The 24,480-nt window shown below is 47.6% G+C and overlaps 1 protein-coding gene across 1 annotated transcript in view; it reads right to left on the reverse strand.

Moving 5' to 3' along the window:
• Positions 1–2,939: 2,939 nt before the first annotated feature.
• The window catches only part of TRAM2 (translocation associated membrane protein 2), a 93,510-nt gene continuing 71,969 nt past the window's right edge, over positions 2,940–24,480 (reverse strand). The window contains exons 3-11 of the mRNA XM_004388723.2: positions 18,445–18,554; positions 17,603–17,719; positions 10,410–10,468; positions 9,398–9,482; positions 8,761–8,831; positions 6,189–6,293; positions 5,778–5,921; positions 4,568–4,731; positions 2,940–3,240 (exon numbers count right to left, since the gene is read on the reverse strand). Coding sequence (XP_004388780.1) covers positions 3,167–3,240; positions 4,568–4,731; positions 5,778–5,921; positions 6,189–6,293; positions 8,761–8,831; positions 9,398–9,482; positions 10,410–10,468; positions 17,603–17,719; positions 18,445–18,554 — 929 coding nt within the window. The 3' untranslated portion in view covers positions 2,940–3,166. The remainder of the gene's footprint in view (positions 3,241–4,567; positions 4,732–5,777; positions 5,922–6,188; positions 6,294–8,760; positions 8,832–9,397; positions 9,483–10,409; positions 10,469–17,602; positions 17,720–18,444; positions 18,555–24,480) is intronic.

Genomic DNA, 24,480 nt, shown 5'->3' on the forward strand with positions numbered 1-24,480 from the left:
ATTTAGACTTGAGAAGCTGTGGCAGTCTGCTTCTGTAAACATTTACAGCCTTGGAAACCCTATGGGGCAGTTCTACCCTGTCCTCCAGGGTTGCTATGAGTCGGAACTGACTCAACGGCAGTGAGTTGGTTTTTAACTTCCCCCTACCTTCAAAAGGAACACATGTAACAGTAATAGTGCAGCTCTTAGAGCCTTGGATGGTAAAAGTAACTCACCCCATCATGGAACCTCCAAGGACGGGAATCGAGAGCATGGACCCTCCATTCTCTCTCACCACTGCCATCTGCTTGGCTTCCCTGCGCACTTGTGCGAGTCAGCCATGCTGAGAGAGAGGCGGCATCTGCTGAGGTAGATTAGCATCTATTCTGCTCTTGTTGGATGGTGGAAGCCAGGCCTCTCAGACCTGCAGGTGTCTGGCAGGGCCTTCACAGGTGGCTTGGCACTTTGTTCAGGCACAGGAGAGAGTGTATGAAGCTGAAGAAAGTAGCCAAAGTGGCCAAATCAGGACAAGCCAGCCCAACAAGCTTGCTCGATGAAGTGGAACTGAGTTACTTCAACCTCTGGCAATGTGGTTTGAGCCAACCAACCAGGCAATGACTTGGCTCTGCTCTGAAATGAACGTGCCAGGGAGTCCCACCCCTCGGGTGACAAAGTGTCCCACAATTACGCTCTGGCCCCCCAATCATCCTTGAAGCCCAGGGTAATGAGATACCAGTCTAACTCATGGCCTTAGGTTTTTCTTACATACCAAAAAAGATTGTAATAACTCACCTCACTGATCAAACCCTGGTCCTTTAGGAAACAGAGCCTAGGCTGACCCCAACCATTGGGTTGGCAGCACCACATCCAAGGCACACTATAACAGCAATGCCAGAAGTCTTAAGGAACCTGAGGCTGGGTCATCTCTGGCACCCAAGTGTCCTGGGGCAGAGCAACAAAAACCTACATACACAAGAATGAAGCTGCTTGACGGCAGGACTTCAGCTGCTCTGGTCTCTACTACACCCCCAGCACCAGGCACATTGTAAGCACGCCATGTGCATTTGCTGAAGGCACGGATTAGCAGTTTAACCTGCGCTCACCTGAGAAGGTGTTGTCTCCTGCAGGAAGCCGGTGAGACCCTGCAAAAGTCAGGTTGGAGAGAACTGGAGGGGCAGCTAGGCCGACGGTAGAGGAAGGTGGGCTGAGGAGGCTGCCTGCTGAACACTCCCTCCATTAGCAAGTACCAGGCAAGGCAGGGAGAGTGAGCTCAATTACGGCCTAAGTCAGGGCTGTTCAACTGAGATGGCTAAGGGGTTCCAGATGGGTCTGTTTGCCTAATATCAAGCCTCACTTTCACCAACTTTATGCTTTGCAGACCAGAGAAGTGTCAGGGAAGGCGAGAGAAGGATGGGAAAAATGTGTATTTTGGAAAACGCTATCCTACTTCCTAAAGACAATCAAAAGAAGCCAAGGACAGTTATCTTCCCGTTTCTGCAACTCTATCCTGAACCGAGAGATGAGGGTCTACAAAGATGGTAGGAAACACATCCCTTAGTCACCGGTCAATTAGTCTATCTGTGATACAAGGGACTTGGAGAAGGGGAGCTACCCTGATAAAAAGACCCATCTCATCTCTCCCTTTTTCGATAAAAATCCAAGGTTTGGTTTCTCCTGTGATGCCCCCAGGGTATCAACAGCACCAACATTCCTGTGCCCACTAAGAACTGCTCCCTTTCACCTTGGCACAGAGTTCCGAAGTTCTTAATCGGGACCCTTTAAAGCCTACCTCACCTTCTGAACATCCTTGAAAGGCACAATAGGGACTTGGCGCCTTGTCTCTGGGTGAAGGGGAGGGAAAGAACACATGAGGGAAGGGGGCAAAGAGACTCCTGGGGACACCGTGGTGTCTGCTCATCTAACCAGAAGAGTGTGAGCCAGTCCCGGTTTCCCAGTCTAAATGCTGTTGTTGTGCTCCACAAACATCAGCAAATGATACAACAATTCCAAAGGACACTCGACAAATGAGGCCAGAGCGTGAGTGGCCCAGGTGACCCTCCTCGCGGCACCAGAGGTCTGGTGTGGGGCTGGAGTCTTTGAGGCTTAGTGTTCCTGCAACGAGAGATGAAGTCAAGGTAGCAAGTGTGGCCCCTGACAGGGCTGGCTGGTTCTGGGGTTCAGGACCAGATCCTGGTCAGGCATGTTAACTGCTATTTGGTTTGGTTTTGAATGCTGGTGAATTGGCTGAAAAAGCAATTGCAGCTGAGGCTGCTGAAGAAAGGTCTAGTTCATTTCCTCCATCATGTCTGCTGCTGTTACCTTTCCGGAAAAGCCTGATTGCTCAGTATGCTTTGTTCTTGCTCTAGAGAGTGGGAAGGCTTCTCCTCCAGCACTTCCCTGCCAGAGCCATAGCAGGCTGTTTTTTCCACTCAAGGACCAGCCACTGGTAAGCTCTCTTGAGTCATGGGACCCAACACAGTTAACACCATCCTTCTGAACTGCGTCGTCACGGCCCAGGGCCAAATGCCGTGGCATTTACAACCAGCAGTGGCACTGCTGTGCCTCAGGATGGTGCGTGCAGAGCTGAAATCACACATCCCGTCAGTTAATCAGCACCAAGGAGATTATGTTCCAGGAGGAGCGTCTCTCCTCTTCTTGCCCATTCACACAAGGGCCACCAAGGGGCTTGCTCCCTGCCCCTGGGGGAGGCTCCCGCCACCATGCTTCCAGATTCTGGCAGGTTCTGGGGACTGAAGCTGGGTGTTGGGTGGACAGTACTGCAATCTTAGCTCCCTCCCATTGTAAAAATCAGACACAGAAAAATTGCACAATAAGGTAAAATTAACAAGTAAAAAGAGAAAGAAGCAACTGTGAAGGAAGAGAAAGGAAGCAAGATGGCCATGAGAACCTGGGCTTCTGGAAAACCCAACACAGGACAGAGGTGAGGACATGAGGTGGTATGAGGGAGAGAAAGAGGAAGATTTTTGGTTTTACTGAGAATGGTTTACGGAAGAATAAGGAAGAGAAAGCAAAGGAGTAAGAAAGAGAAAAGCCCCGTGTAGAGACAGGCTTCTACTGTTTGAGATGGAGCATCACAAGAGGCAAGGAGGAGGCAGCGACCAGGCCTGCCTCCAGGCCTCCCTGCGGGGCCCCCACCAAGAGGATTCCTGTTCGCAGCGCTTTGGCCTTAAGGAGACTTGAGTTTCTTAGTCCGTGGGGAGGTTCCGTTTTCTGCTTTCACCACTCCATTTTCATGGTAACCTGGCAAGCGGAGGGAGACAAACAGATATGGTGTTTCTGCTGGGCCTGGAGCAGGAGAGGGGAGCAGGGCAGGGGCCTCGCCGACGAGGGGGCCCAGCCAGCACTGCTGCTGCACACAGGACGAATCAAAGGGGACGCTGGGCTGCAGGTTCCAGAAGTCAGTGGAAAGCCAAAGACAGCTCCCGGTAGATTCCTGCTTTCCCTAGCATCCTGCTCCAAGTAGCCCAGTTTGAAGTGCTGGGTCTCTGACTGTCCTTTGTTGGGAGGGGGCTGGGATGACACACAGTAACCCAGGGACAGGCAAAGACCTGCCTGCGCAGGCCTGAGACTAGGGCTGGATACTCGCTGAAATCACTCAGCTGCTGCCAGTGTCCTCGCTTCCTCTCAGCCCCTCTGCGGGGCACCAGCCATTTTAGCAATGGCTCACAGGAATGGTGAGATGGAGGGAGAGGGGTACAAGAGACTGTGGGAGGGGCTGTGGGACAAGGCCTTACTCAGCCGCCTGCTGCTCCTCTAACAGAAAAATCGTGATATCTCTATTGTTGTTAAATGTACCTCCTTCTGCTTGCTCAAAGCCGAGGCAGCATGCCTGCCTGCAGCCTCACACCACCCCACACCAGGCCTGCCGCCTCATCACACACAGCCCCCTACACGTGTCTGATTCAAACACACACAAGCCCCTGCCAAGCAGGCTGCTGCCTGGAGAGAGGCAGGTAAGTCAGATCCAGATCCTGGTGCAGACAACTTCCTGGGCTGGAGAAAGCACAGGGCTGCCAGTGCCCTGGGAGCAGGTGGCAGGGACCAAAGGAGAAGTAGGTGTCCCACCCCTGCAGCCCACCTAGCACTCTGTCACCTTGAGTTATTCCTGAAGACAGAGGAGGAGCCAGCAACCTGGGAGGCAGGGGCAGGCTGAGATTCAGAGCAGGAGGGCAAGTGAGGACAGAGCCTGCTGTGCAGAGGACAGGCAGCGACAACAGCTGAACTGGGCTGAGGTCCAGAAGCCACCCCGAGGACACGCTTCCCGCCAGAGCTCCCCACCCAGCCCCCGCCCTGCCCTGGTCATGGTGGTGGTGAGCAGGCCGCCCAGCCAGCCTTGCCCATAATCTGTCCCTGGCCCAGACCCAGCCACGTGCCAGGTAGGGCCTGGCAGGAGCTAAGGAGCCCCAGGCCCAGGGGAGGGAGTCAGGAAGGAGGAGCCAGCAGGACTGGTCAGACTCAGTCTGGAGAGAGCCCAGGGAGCCGCTCAGGCCTGGCTCCTCCCCACCCACCCCAGGCAGATTTTAACCACCTGCCCACCCACTATCTGCCCGAGGGTCCTGGCACTCACCAGATTCTCTCTTGATGAACCTGGTTGGTAGTCTGGGGGCAGCTGGGACTCTCCGCTTGGCACTCTGCTCATTCCAGTATTCCCGCCAGTGCCGCAGCTGGGAGTGGATGAAGCGCCACATGAGCCAGGCCTGGGCAGCACACACCAGCAGCAGCATGCACAGCCTGGAGGGCGGGGGGAGCGGGGGGTGGTGCAGAGAGGAGGCTTAGGGGTAGGCTTGGGCCCAGAGCCCCTCAGCCTCTCCTCTTCCCTTACCACCACCATCAACAGGAAAGTTCAATGCTGACACCACGGCACTTCGTGTCTCTGCTCTACAGAACTTTAGGGGTGCTGTTGTGTTGGGGGCTGAGGAGATGGACAAGGTCAAGGCCACAGACGCATGTACGTCCAGTCCTCCAACACGCTACTCCCAAGCCCGGCTGGATCCATGTCTGTCTCTTTTTTGTACCCACAGCACATAGCACGGCTCATGTAAGCTCTATAAATGTTGTTGTTGTTAGGTGACGCAGAGTCGGTTCCAACTCATAGTGACCCTATAGGACAGAGCAGAACTACCCCATAGGGTTTCCAAAGAGCAGCTGGTGGATTTGAACTGCTGACCTTTTTGGTTAACCACTACGCCACCAGGGCTCTCCATAAATATTAGTGGAATTCAAATGAACTGAATGATGATGATGCAGCTGACATCATTCCATTCAACAAGGGCAGCTTCGCATCTCCTGTGCCACTTAAAAGCTGAGCAACCCTAGACAAGTCACAAACCCTCGTGGGCCTAGAGCCTCATCCAAACAGGTACGTAATGGCTTCCTCACTGCCCTCCTCACTGCTGGGGGCGGTCACCAGCCAAGCTGCTGAAAACACAGTTTTAAAGAGCCCAAGTATGGCTGTAACGAGAGACTGGGGTGAAACCTCTTGTGCCCTACACAGCAGTGGACAAGCAGTGCTAAGGGGACTGGCAGTGGGACTGAGACCCTGACTGCAGTCTGAGCAGACCAAGGCCAGGGAGTGAAGAGGGTCTGGATGGAAGTGGAAGGCTGGTATCTCTTCTTCGGCTGAGCCCAATGTCCAGAAATTTCTAGCTAAATACCAACGTGCAGAAGACTCAAGGGTCTGCCACCCTGACCCTCTGAACGGTTCTGCGGTGTTCAGGAGGCTCCTGGCAGCACTGGCGGAGCCCTGACTCATTGTCTCAGGCTTCTGCCCCACCCACCTGCAAAGCAAGGTGTTGAAGTTGCCTTTCTCAGGGTCAAAGGCCTGGTTTTCCATGCGAGCTAGTCCGAAGCCGATGGCCAGCACAGCAAGGGTGAGGATGAAGAGGCGGGTGACCCCAAACACAGCAGCCCAGGCATTAAACCTGCTCACAGAGGCAGAAAAGGGAGGTCAGCCTTGAGAGCTGCGAGGACACCTTTACCCACAATTCCAGAAGCGACCCCAAGCAAGGAGAGGATTCAAGGGTGGCCTAGGAAGGTGCTAGAGGGACAAGATACCTAGAAAAAGATGCTCCAGAAAAAAATAACCCCGGGGCATCTCCTGTAGGGAAGCGGGCAATTCTTACCCAGGGCAGGGCCCTCAGGTCATCCCTGCCTCATGGGAGGCCCGGCCCTGCCTCAGAGCCACTTACAGCTTCTCGTTGTTTTCATCTGCGAAGTAGAAGAGTCGAGCCATGTGGAAGAGGAACTCAGTTGAGTACTGCAGCAGCAGTAAGATCAGGCCCAGGCGGCTCAGGCTGGGGAGAAAAAGACCAGCTTTACATTTCTCCAAAGATGCTGCAACTTGGCTCGGCTGCCCCGGGCCTGGCTGTGCTTTCCACTCCCACTTTCACTGGCTGGCCTGTCTCCTTTAGGATGCAGTTTAGCTGTCACACCTTAAAGAATTTTTCCTACTACCGATCCCCTGGTCTTTTACCTGTCCTGTCTGGGTCAGCTGCCCCAACCTGCTCCCATAGAGAGACCGGCTCAGGCTCTTCACAGCACTTATCACCTTGCAGTCACTGCTGTACCCCCATCACCTAGCCAGGAACCAAGCACATAAAAGGTGCTCAGGACAAGCTTGCTGGAATTTTCTGTACAAATACCAGGGGTTCTCATCATTTGACTTTTAATTACCCAAGTCTTCACAGCTAAGAGGTACAGGGGAAAGCAAAACTCAACACCATGCAAAAATATCTGCTAGCAAACCGATCTCTTATAAATTATAAATCAGCAACACTCAGCCATCCCCTCTGCTTAATTCTCGGAATGACTTTGTGATTCACTGAATGCTCATCAAGAGAATAACATAAAAACTACCCAGTATCTTCATCACGGCCTACAAAATCCAACATGATCTGGCCCATGACCTCATCTCAAACTTCATTTTCTATACTCCAGCCACACTGGGCCTCTATGCTCATTCCTACCTCCAGGCCTTTGCACCTACTGTTCTATCTGCCTGCACAGCTCTTTCCTCAGATCTTCATGTGTCTGGCTCTTGTCATTCAGGCCTCAGAGAGGCATTCTCTCACCACACTTAAAAGCGCCAAATGGGCAAGTCACTCCATTACATTCCCCTGCTTTATTTTCTTCATAGTACTTACTGCCAAAGGAAATTCATTTATTTGTCTCCTTGTTTATGGTCTGACTCCTGCTAGAATGGAAGCCCAGAAGAGCAGGGCCCTTGTCTGCCTTTATCCAGAGGTATCCGCAGCTCCGAGAGTAGCACCTGGCCCACGGGAGGTGCTCAGGCATGTGATGAGTGAATGAAAAGACTTCAAAAGCCAAGCTCTTAACCAAAATGAGGCCCTGCATCATTCAGCATTTTAAAGCTCTGTCCTACTTGGGAAATCCTGCCAAAGGTCTCTCTTTTCCCCAGACTCATTTCTAAAAACTAAAAGAAGGACTGAGGGGAAGGAGGTCATGCCCCTAAACGATCCTGCTAGAGAGGCCACTGTACCTTGCAATGGTGCTGGCCTCGTGGGAGCCAGCTGGGCGTGGCTGTGGAGCACCTGCGGCTCTCTGTTCTAGTCTCCTTCCAAAACCATGATTCACAAAACTCAGCCCAAACAGGGGACTCACCTGCCCTTCTCCTTCTCTGGGACGCTTGGATGTAGAGAAAATGGACCTTAGAGTGTCTCTCATCTTTGGGAGAAGGTGTTATGACAATACAGCAGTGACAGAAAAGCAACAGAAGGCACCCCTTTGACATGGTCCCGCACCTGTACACTCCCACCCTGGTTCTCCACACACACTGCTAGGACGGCTGTGTGACCTGGCTTCTTCAAACCTACCCTGCACAAACACAGGGGATCCAAAAGCAGAGCCAACCCCACCACACACCGTTTGCCCTGCAAAGGCCCATCTGGGCACCAACTTTGCTCTAAGCCTCCAGAGACAAGCCCTGTAGAAGGCAGGAGATGAGAGCCTGAGCACTGCCTCCCTCCCTGGCTCAGTCAGTCATTCTCACAGGATGCCTGCTGTGAGAATGGGGGAAGACAATGGGCTCCAGGACCTCCAGGCATCTCAGAAGAAAGTTATACATAGCAAGTTCTCAAAAGACCAGCCTAGAGAAAGTACAGGGTATTTTCCAGTCCTGTAGTGATAAAGCTCAAGAAGTCATCCAAATCAGCAATGACACATCTATTCATCAGTACTATTATTTGCCTAAAGGAGACTCTCTCAAGGCTGAATACCACAGTAACTCTTTCAACTTCTAAAATAATAAGCAGCAAACTATGAAGTGGGGCCTGGTCTGCTCTCCATTTCATCACAAATAGGAGGGAAGGGAGTTCCAGGGCTAGGAGCTCTAGCAGCGTCCGCCCCTGGGCGCCAAGAGGTAGGAGACCAGCTTTGAGCGGCTTCAACCTGCAAAACCAGGTTCAAGTGCCACCACCTCTCAGAAGCCTTTCCTGGCTCTCTCTCAGGTTCAGGTGGTCACTCTTCTGGGCTCCCAGAGCATATGATACATATCATGTTATAGCTCTTATCACACCAAACTGTCCTTATCTGCCATCTATAACTGTCTCCCCTACTTGGCTGAAAATGAACCACTAAAGAGAATGGAATCTTCCATCAACCATCTTTGTATTCCCAGGTCTTAGCATGGTGCTTGGCACACAGAAGGCACCTAATAAATGCCTGCTGACTGAATGAATATGCAGATCGATGCATGGACAGAAGCGAGCAAGGAAATCTGGCCAGCCCCAGAGTCTCACTCACTTTAAGAGGTATGCACCAGCTATGTGGACCAGGTATAGGCAGATGTACTGGAGCTGACGGGGAATCTCCTCCTGGAGACAAAAGAACCAGATAGTAAATTTGCTCTTTCCCTAAAAAAGATGCAGCGGGTAGAGGGAGGAGGGGCAGGGCAGAGGAAGGAGGGACGGCTAGACTCCCCGTCACCCCAGAGTCCCATGTACAGGGCTACTGAAAAGTCTGAGAAGGAGGGAGCAGCTTCAGGCCCAGTGTCAGAGGGCAAGGTTTGCGTGAAGAAAGAAGAGACAGGGACTAGGGAACAGGCTTTGGAAATAATTCATAAGGAAACTATGAAAAAAGATTGCAGGAAAGGCAAAAACCTTTCCACTGCTGTCTAGAATATCAAGAGTTAGATTTCCCCCAAAGTCACATGTGTGATATGGGAGGCAGGCAGGAGGCTGGCAATGGGGGCCTACTCTGATGGGGTCTAAGGAGGATGACTTCTACTGAGACTGACTCAGCATTTTACTCAACCCCCCAGCACAACCCCATCACCACCCGACTCTCGGAGCTTCTAAGGGGAGGTACTGTTGGGGACAGCGCAAGGGCAAGTGGAGAATGAATGGCCTTGAAGAGGCATGAGGAAGAAGTGAGTACTCACCTTCCGTACCTTCTGGAAATACAGCTCGGGAAGTGCATGCAGCCAGTAGGCTAGCTGGCACAAGTAGAAAAACTTTACCTGGAAGCTAGAGACAAAGGAGAGTGTCACACAGGCAAGATGGAGAAAAACATCCCTATGGGTGCTTGCTAAGCATGTAGGGGAATGTTAAGGGCCAGGACTTTGTGAAGAGCTGGTCCAGGAGCGAGGGAGTGGGACCCGCCATCACCACCCCCCTGAGCCTGGGCGCCCTGGCTTTTGCAGTGGCCAGTGCCCTCATTCTACATCCAAGGCCACTTCAAGGGACATGGAAAGTCCACAGAAACAAACAAAAGTGATGAGGAGTGCAGAGGAGGAGGGCTTCTTCAGCCGAGGGAGGGAAGGCTGGGGAGGAGATGATACAGAGCTCTGCTGACGGAGAAGGCTACGGTCACTGAAGATACTGAAGAATGAACAGATCTAAGTAGCAAAGGAAGGCTCTAAGTCAGCCATAAGGAAGTCCTTTGGTGTTGTTGCTCATAAGGTCTTCAGAAAGGTGAAGAGCAGTCTCCTGAGGGAGATGGGTCCAGGTGTTACCCTCCAGGCATCTTGGCAGCACGGAGAACCCCCAGAACAGGAGAGGGAGGGCAGGGAGGGCTGCCTCTGCCGGAACCTCGGGCAAGGGAGGGCAGAAAGGGCAGAGGTGCTATAAACTAGAGTGGTTGCCGAGGAGGTACAGAGCCTGAGAACTTTAGGGAGATGTTCTGCGTCTGTATCTGCTTCACATAGTTTGAGTGTTTTCTGTAATAGGGGCTAGTGCAAAAGCCCTCTCATTTTGAGATTTTCTGTGCAAAGCGTACAGGGAAAGTCGCTCCCAGACAAGTCAGCCTTCCATAGTACCCTGCCCTAATAGGCTCCCAGGAGATGATCCGCTCCCGCTGCCAGCTGGTCTTGCACTGTTCTGGCCACATTCTGGCATGGAGAAGCCAGTGGACCAGCTTGCTTCTCTCTGGGGACCGAGCCATGACATACTCACGGGAGATACACATGGGGATAGTCCTCCCAGAGGCTTCTTGGGTTTGTTAGGTATCCTTCCTGTGGTGGGAGAGAAAGAAGAGGCAGTACTGAGAGACGAGGACAGGAGACCTGCTGGAAGCACCTAGCCCCCAGCTGCCTGAAAGAGGAAGGAGCAGAGAACGAAGGATCTCTCTGTGTGGTGACCACTTGAGTTTGGCTGATTTCTTTATTGTGAAAGAGCCATGACATAGTAGGAAGAGCAGAAGACTTGTGTCTGAATATGGGTCTGAGACTTACTAGCTGTATCCTGAGCAAGTTAATGAATCTCCCTGAGCTCCAATCAGCTCATCTGTAACACAAGGATACAAATAACTACCCTACAGAGTTATTGCTGAAATAAATGCGATAGTTTATGCAAGGGTGTCTAGTTCTGAGCCTGCCTGGTAGGCACTCAGGGAAGGCTTGTAAAATGAATAAGCAAATGCACTCTAGAGTCACCATCCACTGAAAAGAAAAAAGGCCTAGTTTGAATAAAAAGAGTAGTAGGCGCCCATAGGTTTCGCTGTGCATCTGGATCCCGGCATTTATCACACTGCATCACTATTTCCAGTTGCCTCCATTACTCTGCAAGTTCTTTCATACAGGGGTCTTTTCTTATCCTTTATATCTCTAGCCTCTATCCAGTGCCTCGTACAGAGTGGGCATCTAGGGATACACAACATCTAGAAACGCTGGGTGAAATCTAACAAATATTCTTCTAAATGCAAAGCTGAGCTCACAGTAAGAAAGGGAAACCCTCTGAGGCCCAACAGGAATAGGGAGTTAAAAACCAGAGCAGTAAGGTAAGGTGATGCCGGGGCAGCCCAGAAGGCACTAGTCTTAGGGCTGAGGTTTTCGGGCTCACGTGGGAACAGAAGATGGTGACTTGGGAGGTGGAACTGAGACCCTCGTATCAAAACAGGACCCATGAAGGACTACAACCTCAGAGAAAGGGTAGACCCGAAGAGTTTGCCGACCAACACAGGAATGAAGATGTCTGTCTCAACCTGGACTGTAGATGAAAACAAAAAAACTATCCCCTAAAACTCTTAACTCAGGTCATGGGTTTGATGTTCAAATTTATACTACCTGCGTGGTCCAGGAATCACCAGGCTAAGACATCAGTATAAATAGTGTTCTTGGGCCAGCGATACCCTTGGGGCATGCTCGCATCCAAGGGTGTACAGGATTCCCACAGATAAACCCTTAGATTGTAAAGGGGAGTTTACAATCTAAGATTACAAAATATATGAGTAAACAATCTGTCACGAACAAGAGTCAGCTAACACTAAAAGAGCTGAATAAAAGCTTTTTGTTTAGATGAACAAATGAATGAACAAACAATGAATGCTTTAAGCAATTTCTCCTTTCTGAGGAAAGAAAAGCCCCTATTTGTCACTCAGAAAAGATTAGATTAGTATGGCCTCATTTTAAAAATAAGGAAATTAAAGAATAGACGGAATGGATCCCTGAAATTAGATGGTTTCTCAGCAACACAGCTGAAATCTGAGCTGGGCCACCAATCTCCTGGTCCAATAACCTCAGGCCAGGTTGCTTTAGAGTAAGTCAGAAAATAAACTGGGCCGGTAGCTTTACTGAGGAGGCTGAGAACCTCAAATATTCACACTGGGATTAAAGACAAAGTTTTAGCAATACTCAAGAGAATGAAAAAGCCAACATCGTTTAGGAGAAGCATTCCAAATTATCATCTTTTGGATCCTCAATTGTATGTCCAAGTGAAGGCTGATTCACCCACCCTCCAGTCACCAAACACCCTTTGATTTATCTGCATGTATTTTGGGTATACTCCACGGCCCCAAACCCACCACCTTGGGCCTCGTTAGCACAATGACCTAGGTCCAATCAGACACATGCACTAGTGTTGCCATGGTAACTTAGATTTGAAGGAAAAGATCTTGCCTCAACCCCATATGGCCTCATTCCTAATCTCTTCTCACTGGCACTGCCCTCACCCCTCCACCACAAAGACTGAGGAAGAGATGTGGAAGGCTCTAGGTTTTCCAGGTGGGGGTTTTGTGTCCTTTCATACACCCACACTGCTGATACCCATCTCCTCCTTCCCTCTCTGCCGTTCACACACCTGCCCTCATCAGAATCTCTGACCCTAGGCACCCTAGGCACTCCAAGATACGCACTTCCGCACTCTTTACCTCATTCCTGAGAGAGAGGTGAGAACATGCCTTCCTAGAGGAAGCAGCAGTGTATTTAATAAGGAAAATGGTATTTCTGGTGCTGAGGTGGGAGAGGAATTTCTGTCAAAAAAGACAGGCCAAGAGAAGCAGCATCAAGAGAAATTTAAAGCCCAGATGATCTTGTGATTTTAAACAGGAACCTGCCTCAGCTTGGCCTCTTTACTTAGGAGACAAAGAGGTTAGAACTTTGAAGCCCAAGCAAAGAAAACTCCCCAGAAAAATGCTGCCTGCTTGCGAATGTCCAGTCCATTGGGACATGAGTGGGGAGGGCTGGAGAGGAGAGAGCAGAGGGAGCCAGAGGAAAAATGACTCACTGCTCTGAAAACAGCCTTTTCCAGTCCTCTGGCCAAGCAGCTGGCTAAGAGGGGACTGGGGCTGGAGAGCAACCTCAGAGTTCAGGCCGCCAAACCACCTGAGTTCACAGGGAGCCACGTTTGGCAAAGCAAACTACCTATAACCCACCCCAATCACATCCACTGATGGGCCTCGGCAGATGGTCTGGGGCAGCTTCTGAAATCCTTTGGGCTCTTCTGATTCTACAAATCAACCCATGAGCTAAGCAAGGTCTGAACAAGCTGGAACAATCCCTCCCTTTCCCCCAACAGGCTTTTTTTTTTTTTTTTTTTTTGGTGTATGAACAAAAAGAACCAGAAAACACAGCAGAACCCAGTCATAACATAGCTAGTTGCCACCTAGATTCAGACATGCTTTGTATCATTTATCTATCAGGAATAACTATGTACAAAAATATCTGCTTGGAATCAAATTGACAACAGCAACTCAAAAGATCAGATAGGAAACTTAGCGGGCAGTGAGTGTATGTTAACAGGGGAGGAACAACTTGGAAAAGGAGGGTGGGAATAGCTGCCCAACTTGAAGAATGTAATCAAGGTCACTGAATTGTACGTGTAGAAACTGTTGAACTGGTGTATATTCTGCTGTGTATATTCTCAACAACAGCAAAAATAAAATTATTAAAAAAAAAAAATCCGTCACCAAAAAAAAAGGTCGAAAAGGGAGAGTGCTGACATGTCGTGGGGTTGTTAACCAATGTCATAGAACAATATGTGTACTGACTGTTTAATGAGAAACTATTTGTTCTGTAAACCTTCACCTAAAGTACAATAAATAAAAAAAAAAGTCTGCTCTAAAGCAACTAGTAGAAATCGAGCCTGACACAAAACACCAGCGTTCAAGGTGTTCCCTTCACCTGGGCTTCCACTGAGCCGTGGATTTCAGGTTTTAATAATATGAAGTCAGACATCCTAAGGAAGTTAGCCCAGGGAAACCCAAAGCCCACCCACCTCGCTTTCCCCAGTGGAGTGGTTGTTTGTTTTTTTCCTTTCTGGACAATGGATAGTAGCTCAAAGGTAGATTAAAAGTTGAAGGTTGATAGTCTGACAAAATTACTGGTTAGTCCATCTGCACTCCCATAACTCTCTCTGCACTTATGCAGAGAGAAACATCTGAATCAAACTTGAAAATAAAACTAGATACTTCTGGTGGGAGGGATTTGGAGTAATATTTTGCTTTTTTTTCCTTTGTACTTTTCTGTATTGCTCTCTTGAAAAAAAAATCATCTATGATTTTTATAAAAACAATCAATTCATTACTAAAAAATGTTAAAAGTTGGAGCAAGAGGATGCATTTGCAATTTATTCATTGATTCTGTCAGCCAATATTTACCGAGGACTTAGCATGCACCAGGCACTGCACCACGGATACAGCTGTGACCAAAGTGCCTGCTCACGTGAAACGCAGGGTCTGGTGGAAGAGACAACAGAGCACACACGTGTGAGCAGAAAACCTCCAGAGAAATGGGCGCTGTGCAGAACATACAAATGGGGGAGTGGGGGGCTTTGTGGACTGGGCTGTCGGGAAGGGTGGAGACTTGGATGACAAGAAGGAAGTGGCCCTGGGATGGCAGGGGGTGGACCATTTGAGCCGAGAACACCACTAGTGCAAAGCCCTGGCACAGGAATGGCCAGGAGAGTTAGAGGAGCAGAGATAAGGAGAGTGGGGCTGGGGCCAGTGACAGGGAGTGGTGTAAGGTGAGATGAGATGAATGAGATTGGCAAGGCCCGGGGCATGTGAGTGAGGAAGGAACGATTTCACTGCAACTATGATGGGGGCTTTTAAGCAGGGGAAAGCATGATTTAATTTATGTTTTGAATAGATCCATCTGCCTGAGCAGAAAATGGATTGGGATGGGGATGGGGGTACAAGAGTGGAAACTGTCTCCTTCTAGAAGGAAGCTATTCAGTGGTCCAGGCAAGAGATGACAGTGGCTTGACTTAGAGCAGGGTCTCTCAAACTCAGCAATATTGACATTTTGGGCCAGATAATTCTCTGCAGTAGGGACTGTCCTGTGCACTGCAGGATGTTTAGCAGCATCCCTGGCCTCTATCCACTAGATGCCAGTAGCACATCGCCAAATGTCCCCCGGGAGGCAAAACTGCCCCAAGTTGAGAACCACTGAACTAGGGGTCACAGTGAAGGTAGAAAGCAACTAACAGAATCTCAATGTGTTTTGGAGGTTGAGTTGGCAGGACCTGCTAACGTAGAGGTTCAAGAAAGAGAAGGATCACAAAATATTTACATCGTAACATAAAAATGTGATTAAAATAAAAAAAACAGCTGTTTTTGCTCTTTTTTCCAAATTACCCTCTCTTCTTCCTCCTTCACTTTCATCCCATGCAAGAATGGTCCAGATGGAGCGGGTGGAGACAAAGAGCTAAATGGTGTTAAAAGGCGTTGGGGTTACCAGTTGAGTATGTTGAGTAGGGAATTGGCTCTCACCATAAAAAACTGTTATCTGCTTGTTATCAACTTTCCCAAGAAAACTGCTACACAATCCCAAACTAATTAGCACCATTATTTTTAAGCCCTTGAAGGACTCAGAAAAGCACTTCATATTCTGGAAGAGGTGTTAAGTAACTGGGCTCACTGGCCCCCAAAATCTGGTCTAAACATGTCACAAATGGGCTGAGTTTGAAAGGCTAAGAGTGATTCAGAGAGGAGGCAACCCTTCAACTGAAAGACCACAGCTCAGAGCCTGCCTCAAAGCAGCTCAGAGTTTCCAGAGGCGCGTATGAACTATACATTAAGTGACTGGGTGAAATTTGAAGTCCAGAAGTACCTAAACTTCCTAGGGCCAGGATGTGCACTGCACAAAGACAGGGGGTGCTGTGCACGTAGACCACAATGTAAATCTACGCCTGGACTGTGTAACACGGGAGCCCTGCTGGCAGTGCAGAAGTCTTAGGTTCCTTGTTTAAAATTCCTAGTCTTCTATTTAGGAAAACAGTTCTATAATTCAATAATGATAGAAATAAAAACAATATAGAAAAGGACATGTTGACTCTTGCTTTGAGAATATGAATTTAACTTTTACATCTGGAGGCAGACTTCCTTATGATACTGAAATCCCATTATTGTCCCTGAAAGAAAGGGGAGGGAGGGGAGGGATCTGTGGAAGGCAGGGAAGGAAGCTTCAAGATCACAGGGTTGCTGGATTTTCTAAGCCCTGGACCTGGATTTCTGACAGGATAATTCTAGTTCCTGAGAAAGAAACCAGGTTATAGACAGGTGGTACACTCAGGTAGGGTGAGTACTAATTAAACACTTCTTAGCATTATAAGTCTTCATTTGTCTGTCAGTTGCCGTACTGTAGTGGCTTGAGGCGTTGCTATGATGCTGGAAGCTACGCCACTGGTATTGCAAATACCAGCAGGGTTACTGATGATGGACAGGTTTCAGTGACACTTTCAGACTAAGACAGACCAGGAAGAAAGGTCTGGAGATCTACTTCCAAAAATTAGCCAATGAACATCCTATAGATCGCAATAGAATACTATCTTACATAGTGCTGGAAGATGAGCCCCCCGAGGCTGAAAGGTACTCAAGATACACAGTGGCTGTAAGAATGCACTGGAGCATACCAACGATCATGAAGATGGCACAGGACTGGGCAGCATTTTGTTCTGTTGTACAAAACTAACAACAAGCACTATAAGCTGGGTCTTTTTACAACGAATCCCAAAGGACTATTCACATTCCTTTGTACAAAGGAATTTTGTTGTCTCAAAGGTTGCTTGAAATAAGAGTCCTATTGTGTAGAAATGGGAGGTAGATCAATTGTCTGGTCCTGGAGACATTTAAGGGGAATGGCACTGACTCTCATGGAATTTGATGTGTGGAGAGGGCTGAGGCTGGCCTTGCTTCTGAGAGGCAAACGTGGTAAAACAGACAGTGCACTGGACTCAGAACCAGACCACCAAGTCCAAGCCTTATCCTTGCCACTTCCAAACCATGTGACCTTGGGCACATTGTTAACTCAGAGCTTGGGTTTCTTCAATCCATAAAGTGGATACCAGAATGAACATGAAATTTATCTCTTGTAGAAGGGCCTTGTAAAGTGATAAAGTGCTATGTAGATATACAGTATCATTACTGTAATATATAATAATTATAACAGTGTTTATTTTTAGGCAAGTGACTCTCTCAGCTATAAAATGGCATCCACAGTATTTTCCTCTCTCACACAGTAATGCCACAAGGATACACAAATAGTTTCAGTTCTAAGAAAGTGCCCCAAGTTTACATACTGCTCCTTACCCTTTTTCTTCCCTGCTAAGCCCTTGACGGAGTCTCTGGGTGGTACAAACAATTAATGCGCTAGGCTGTTAACAGAAAGGATGGAGGTTCTAGTTCACCCAGAGGTGCCTCAGAAAAAAGGCTTGGTGATCTACTTTTAAAAAATCAGTGACTGAAAACCCTGTGGTGCACAGTTCTACTCTGACACACATGGGGTCACCATGAGTAAGAGTTGACTCAATGGCAATTGATTTTTTAAACATTTCACAAGTCATTTTTATTAGCAATCCAAGAAGAGGCAGTAACACCGCGCAGCCCAGGCTCAAACCCTGGGGAAAAGCTCAGGGGTTCCAGAACCACTCACCGTTACCACCACGTAGGAGCACCATATCACAGAGCTGAGATGAAAGACTACCAGCTGTCCAGATTCATTGAATTTGCTGTGCTTGACCTTGGAGAGATGAAGCCTTTTGCTGATTTTCTAAAGGAAAAAGAAAAACCCACATATGAATATACAAATGTATTTGTAATGGGTAGATTTCAAACTTCTGTTTTCTTCTATGAAAGGGCTGAACATTGTTAGATGTCTGAAGCCAGTCACAACTCCAAATTTAGTGTAAACCTGTGTGCATAAAGTGCTTAACTTAAGGCAAGCATTTTGAGAAAATGGCAAGATTAATGTCTTCAGCCTAGACACGGAGAAAGCGTTCGCTAACATGCTGAGTGCCGGAGACCTACAGGGACACTGGCTTGTCCTGTTTCAGGCAGCTCTCTTCCCACGTAATAAATACTGCTGTTCCATGTGCTGACTAAAGAAGGCTATGAGAGGGGACAGAGACCAAGGTGTACAGAAGGAAGGCAGTCAATAGAACCAAGTTAACCTCTTGCAGTCGAGTTGACTGGGACTCACAGCGACCCTACAGGACAGAGGAGAACTGTCCTATAGGGTTTCCAAGGCTATAATCTTTACGGAGGCAGTCTGCCACATCTTTATCCTGAGGAGCAGCTGGTAGGTTCAAACTGCCGACCTTTCGGTTAGCAGCCAAGCGCTTAACCACTGCACCACTAGGGCTTCCTATAAAACCAACTAGGGGATATAAACTAGGGGGCAAATGGATTCAGAGCTGCAGTTTCCTCCAAGGAGAGAGCCTCCAACCAAAGACCCCTTCCCAGCTTCTCGTCTCAGAACTCAGACCCATCACTTACATCTAAAATGTACTCCTGAACCACAGCATGCAAGATGATGGTGATGAAGATGTAGAACAAGATTGTGACCAGGTCCTTTGGCCCGTAGTGGTAATGCACGGTCTCACTGTCTGCGGAGGTAACAAGAACAACCACGTCAGCATCCCTGGAGTGAGTTCTACAGGTCTTGAGAAAACACTCTGGGCTTACTGTTTAAAGCAAACTGACAACATCCAAACATTGAGCACACCCATTGGCCCCTCTTTAAACAAACTGAAAAGATGTCTGAAGCAGAATGTACCATCAAATGCTATCCATTTGCTATATCCCTAAACTTAGAAGGAAGAGTTTCAGCCCCAGAATCCTACCCGATCTTTGCACTTGGCCTTTGGGAAGCACCAATGGGGAGGACTAAAGAGAACCAACTGCTCCACCATACTGTGATGGCAGCACATCTCCTGCGTCTGGGAAGATATCACAGTGGTTAGAAGCCAGGAACTGGAGACAACAAACCTCCATCACTCCCTGCCTGTGTGACTGTGGGTAAGTGACTAACCTCTCTGAGCCTCAATTTCCTCTCCAGTTATACTTCATCCAGGAAATATATCATGGGGGCTAAGAGTGTGGCTTGCAGCCAGACTGCCTGAGTTCACACCAAAGCTCTGTCATTTATTTCCTAAGTGACCATGGGGCACCTCCATGTGTGACCCTTTTTTGTGCCTGTTTCCTCGTCTATAAAATGAAGATAATAATAGTTCCTGAATCACAGCTATTGTGAGAATTAAATGAATTAATAAATGCAAGCTGCTTAAAACAGTATCTGGCACATTGCTGCTGTGGTTGATTGACATGGAGTTCAGCCCCGACTCATGGCGACCCCATGCACAATGCAATGAAACACTGCCTGATCCTGTGCCATCCCCATGATTCGTTGTGGATCTCGCCATTGTGATGCATAAAGTTTTCATTGGCTGATTTTCAGAAGTAGACTGCCAGGCCTTTCTTCCTAGCCCATCTTAGCCTAGAAGCTCCGCTGAAACCTGTTCAGCATCCTAGCAACACACCAGCCTCCAATGACAGACTGGTGATGGCTGTGTATGACGTATAGTGGCCAGAAATTGAACCTGGGTCTCCTACCTGGAAGGTGAAATTCTACCACTGAACCACCAATAAACGCCTCATCTGGCACATAGTAAGTGCGTATATGTATTTGCTATTTTTTTTATTGTTATTGGGCTATTGTGAGCATTAAATGAAATACTTTGTATGCAAGACGCTTATCAAAGTGCTTATAAATTATAGTCAGTATACAATAAATGGCAGTTTGTTAAAATACTATTTAACAGTAATAAATTAGACAGAACCCCAGATATGTAAGTCTTGAAAAGTCCTGCTATTGCAGCCTCTTTTTCTCCCTGGACAGGGGGAGTTTATATTCTCGTTCTAGTTAGCAGGCTGCAGGGTTACAGGAGGCTCATGAATGCCTGCCTGGTTCTCTGCTGCTCTGTAAACCCACCATCCCCCAAGCAGACACTGGCTCTTTCCAGCTGTGGTGCATTTGCTCTGAGTCATACACACACACGTGAGTCATCTCACTTTGCTAAGATGCATTTACCAGAAGGCAGGCCAGGGTCAGTCTGTTTCAGGGTGGCCATGAGACAGAGCACAGCTGACTGGGTCACTCTGGGAGTCCACCCATAACCTCAGCCACTCTGGACTGGGAGAATGTGCTGGTGGGCGGTGATGATGGGGTGAGAGGAGGTGGCGAATGCAGCGAGAACATGAACTTTAAAATCAGACAAAATTTTTTTCCCCCTTTTCCTCCTTTATCCTACAAAGACCTACTCTGTGAGAGGCACTGAGCTAACTGTTGAAATATGGAGATAAAAGACACTGCCCCAGCTTCAGAGCGCACAATCTGGCAGGGAGACGAACAAACGTGCAATTACAGTGCAGAGACGTGCATGCGAGCCAAGGCAGCCAGGGGCCTGACATCAAAACCTGGGAATAAGACGTGTAGTCAGGTGAGTCCCTGCGTGGTGCAAATGGTTAACACGTTCGGTTGTAACAGAAAGGTTGGAGGTTCAAGTCCACCCAGAGGCACGTTGGAAGAAAGGCCAGGTGATCTACTTCTGTAAAAGCAGCCACTGAAAACCCTATGGAGCACAGCTCTATTCCAACACTAACGGGGTCACCATGAGTTGGAATCAACTCCATGGCAACTGGGCTGTGGGTGGTAAGGTGAAGGGGGACATTCTGGGCAGAGGAGCTAACACCTGCAGAGGACATAGGGAGTGAGGCCGGGGGGCTGGGAGGTAGTTACGGGAAGGGATGAGGCTGGTATGAGCGTCCTTGTGTGCCATGTGAAACAGCTTGGACTTTATCCTGAAGGGAATAGGGAAACAGCAGAGAATTTCAAATTAAACAGTGAAATGATGAAATCTGTGTTTTAGAAATTTACTCTGGCAGCAGTCAACAGTAGCAAGCCTAGAGGTAAGAGATCAGCTAGGACCAAGCGCCACCATGATCCAGGTAAGGAACATGGGGGCCTGAATTTAGACTTTTTTTTCTTTTTTAATTTTTTGGTTGGTCATTGATTCTTATAAGAATCCTCTCATTGCCCCCAAGTTAGAGCTCCTGATCAAGGACTGCCCAGGTCTTGCATGGACTCTCAAAAAGAATGGCAATGATATGGCAGTAACTTATTATAATTCATTTTTTTAAAATTATTTATTTATTTTAAATAATATTTTACTGTGTTTTTGGTGAAAGTTTACACAGCAAGTTAGGTTTCCATTTAACGATTACTACACATATTGTTCAGAGACACAGGTGACACTTTTCACAAGGTTTTTACATTCTCATTAATTCCCTTCTGGATGTTTCGCTTCCAGTGATCTGGTTTCCCTATCTCCTCACCCTTTCATCTTTGCTTTAGAATAACTGTTGACCATTTAGTTTCATACAGATGATTTTTTTTTAAAGGTGTGAAGCCTATTGTAATTCTTTAAAGAGGAAGCTTCAACACATCTCTGGGCTATTGGAGCAGAGAAGTGACTCTGGTTGGGAGTCACAGCAAAACATCTGCAGGGACCAGGTGAGTAATGTGTGAGGTAATCCAGGAGTCTCAGGATAAATCCTTTTAACACAGAGGGCTGCTGCATGAAGCAGGTGATATTCTTCACTTCCACAAAGAAATAGGGCTTTCAATTGTTTTTTTAAACCTATCACTCTCTTGATCTATTATTCATGTCTCCACTTTGATAGAGAAACAAGTTTAAGCAATATCCACTTCCTCTTAGACTTCTTAAAAGAAAAAACAACAGTTAAGACTGGGATAAATGGTAATTGACAGGCAGCCCCAGTGTCAGGGACACACTAGAGAGAAGTGCTGACTGTGCAAAACTGCAAAGCCCATGTCCCAATCAGGGGCAAGGGAGGAGTTGGGCAGCTGCTTCTCAGCCACTGTGGCCATTGGAAGGGTGCCGCCTGGGACAGCCAGATTCCCAGTTTTTCAAGAGCAAAGGGAGAGATCTTTACATGAAGTCATCTGATTTTAAAATGCTGGTGACTAATGCAAAAATTGTAAAAACACTGTATGAGCCAACACCAAATTAGCCAAACAAAACACATCTGCAGGCCAACTCTGACCATGGCCACGATTTGCAACCAGCGGCCTAGATGACCCTTGACACCTACCCAACACCAGTATTCTGAGTGTTCTTCCTACACACCTCACGGAGTATGTCAGTATGTTCTACTGAAGGAGTCCATCTAGCTCTGAAAGAAAGAACCCTCAGCAATGATCTTCCCACTACAGGTGGGCTATCCCACCCCCCAACAAAAGTGATGCTTGCTTTGCTTATCTCTGATCACAGTTGACCAGTTGCCATTGAGACGATTCCAACTCAGGGTGACCCCCATACGTGTCAGAGTAGAATTGTGCTCCATAGGGTTTTCAATGGCTGATTTTTCAGAAGTAAGTCACCAGGCCCTTCTTCCAAGGCTCCTAAGGGTAGACTCAAACTGCCGACTTTTTGGTTAGTAGCTGAGTGTTAACTCTTTGCACCACACAGGGACTCTCTGATCACAGTTAAGAGAGCTAAAATGATCAATAAGAGTCTTGGCTGTTTTTGACAAACTAAGTTAACAGCTGTCCCTTTTGGGGAACAACATTCTTTTTGACCTGCTGTTTTGTTTCCTGTGAGTAAAGGGTATCTTCCTATCTCCCTTTGGTATCACCTGTAGGCGGCTTCCCCTGCTTGCCTTAACTTCCTAATCTTGTTTAGATACTTGGGTGCAGTCTGTGACCTCTCCCTGTGGCCTGCCTGGTGTCTACTTGTTGCTGCTGTCCCATCTGCTTTTCAGATCTCCTGAGAGTCCAGGCCTCTGCCAACCGAGCTTGTTCCTTTGTCCAAAAAACTGTTTGCTGAAAGAGCATCACTGCACTCTTTGAATGTTTCTTTCTCTCCCAATTTCTTTTCTGAGATCTGCAAATCTGGGTTTGTAAAATTTACTTTCTACTCGTTTGTGTGCTTACTGCCAATGTTGTTTTCACGTTATTTAAAATCTTTTATGCTATGCATAAATCTGCAACTTATATGTGAACAAACCATCATAGACAAAGTTAAGAGGCAAATGATCACCTGGGAAAAATACTTACAATTCAGCTGACAGACAAAAGGCTAATCCTGCGAATACATAAAGAGCTCCTAGGAGCTGAGGATAAAAAGATCAAAATCTCAATTGAAATGTGGGCAAAGAATATGAACAGAACAATCTAGAGAAAAAGAAACACAGAAAGTGCTTGAACATTTAAAAAAGATGTTCAACCTTACACATAAGAGAAATGCAAATTAAAGTTACACTGAGATACTGTTTCACACCTATCAGATCGGCCAAAACCCACAGCTTGACAATACACTCTTGCCAAGGCTCTGGGGAAATGGGCACTCTCGTGCACTGATGGTGGAAACGCAAAATGGTGCCACCTCTACAGAGGGCAACTGAGCAATGTCTATCAAGGTTACTGTCTTAGTTATCCAGTGCTGCTGTAACAGAAATACCACAAGTGAGTGGCTTTAACAAACGGAAATTTATTTTCTCACACTTTTCCTGTTCCCATTTCCATTGAGTGGATTCCAACTCATAGCAACCCTACAGGACAGAGTAGAACTGCCCCATAGAGTTTCCAAGGAGCAGCTGGTGGATTCGAACTACAGACCTTTTGGTTAGCAGCCATAGCACTTAACCACTACACCACCAGGGTTTCCACTCACACTGTAGGAAGCTAGAGGTTTGAATCTAGGGTGCCGACTCTAGGTGAAGGCTTTCTCTCTATGTCGGTTCTAAGGGAAGGTCTTTGACCCTTTTCATCTTCAGTTCTTTGGCTCCCTGATGATCTTCATGTGGGATGGAATCTATCTTCTCCCATCTCTGTCTGCTTAATCTGCTCCTTTTATATCTCAAAAGAGACTGACTCAAGACACACCCTACACAATATTGCCTCATTAACATAACAAAGAAAACCCATTCCCAAATGGGATTATAACCACAGGTATCAGGGTTAGAATGTACAGCATATATTTTTGGGGACACAATTCAATCCATAACAGTTACAAATGCATATACCCTTTGATGCAACAATTCCACTTCTGGAAATTTATCCCATAGCTAGTACCTGCCACATTCAAAATGACATATATACAAGGTTATTTACTGCAGCACTGTTTTTTAATAGGAAACTAACGGTAACAATGCAAGTGGTTAAGTAAACTACATATATAACTACACCAGGGCTACTCAGAGTGTGGCCATGGACCAGCAGTACTCGTATCACCTGGGAGCATCTCAGAAATGCACATTCTTGGGCCCTACTCCAGGCCTACTGGGTCAGAAACTCCAGATACAGAGCCCAGGAATCTGTGTTTTAACAAGTTCTCTAGGAGATTCTGATGCACGTTACAGTTCAGAATCTACTTGACAGCAACAGGTTTTGGGTTTTGATGTAAACAATGGATCTGTTTAAAAAATTAGAGAATATTTGGAAAAGGATAG

Source organism: Trichechus manatus, unplaced genomic scaffold (assembly GCF_000243295.1).
Source record: "Trichechus manatus latirostris isolate Lorelei unplaced genomic scaffold, TriManLat1.0 scaffold00215, whole genome shotgun sequence".
Taxonomy (NCBI): Eukaryota; Metazoa; Chordata; class Mammalia; order Sirenia; family Trichechidae; genus Trichechus; species Trichechus manatus.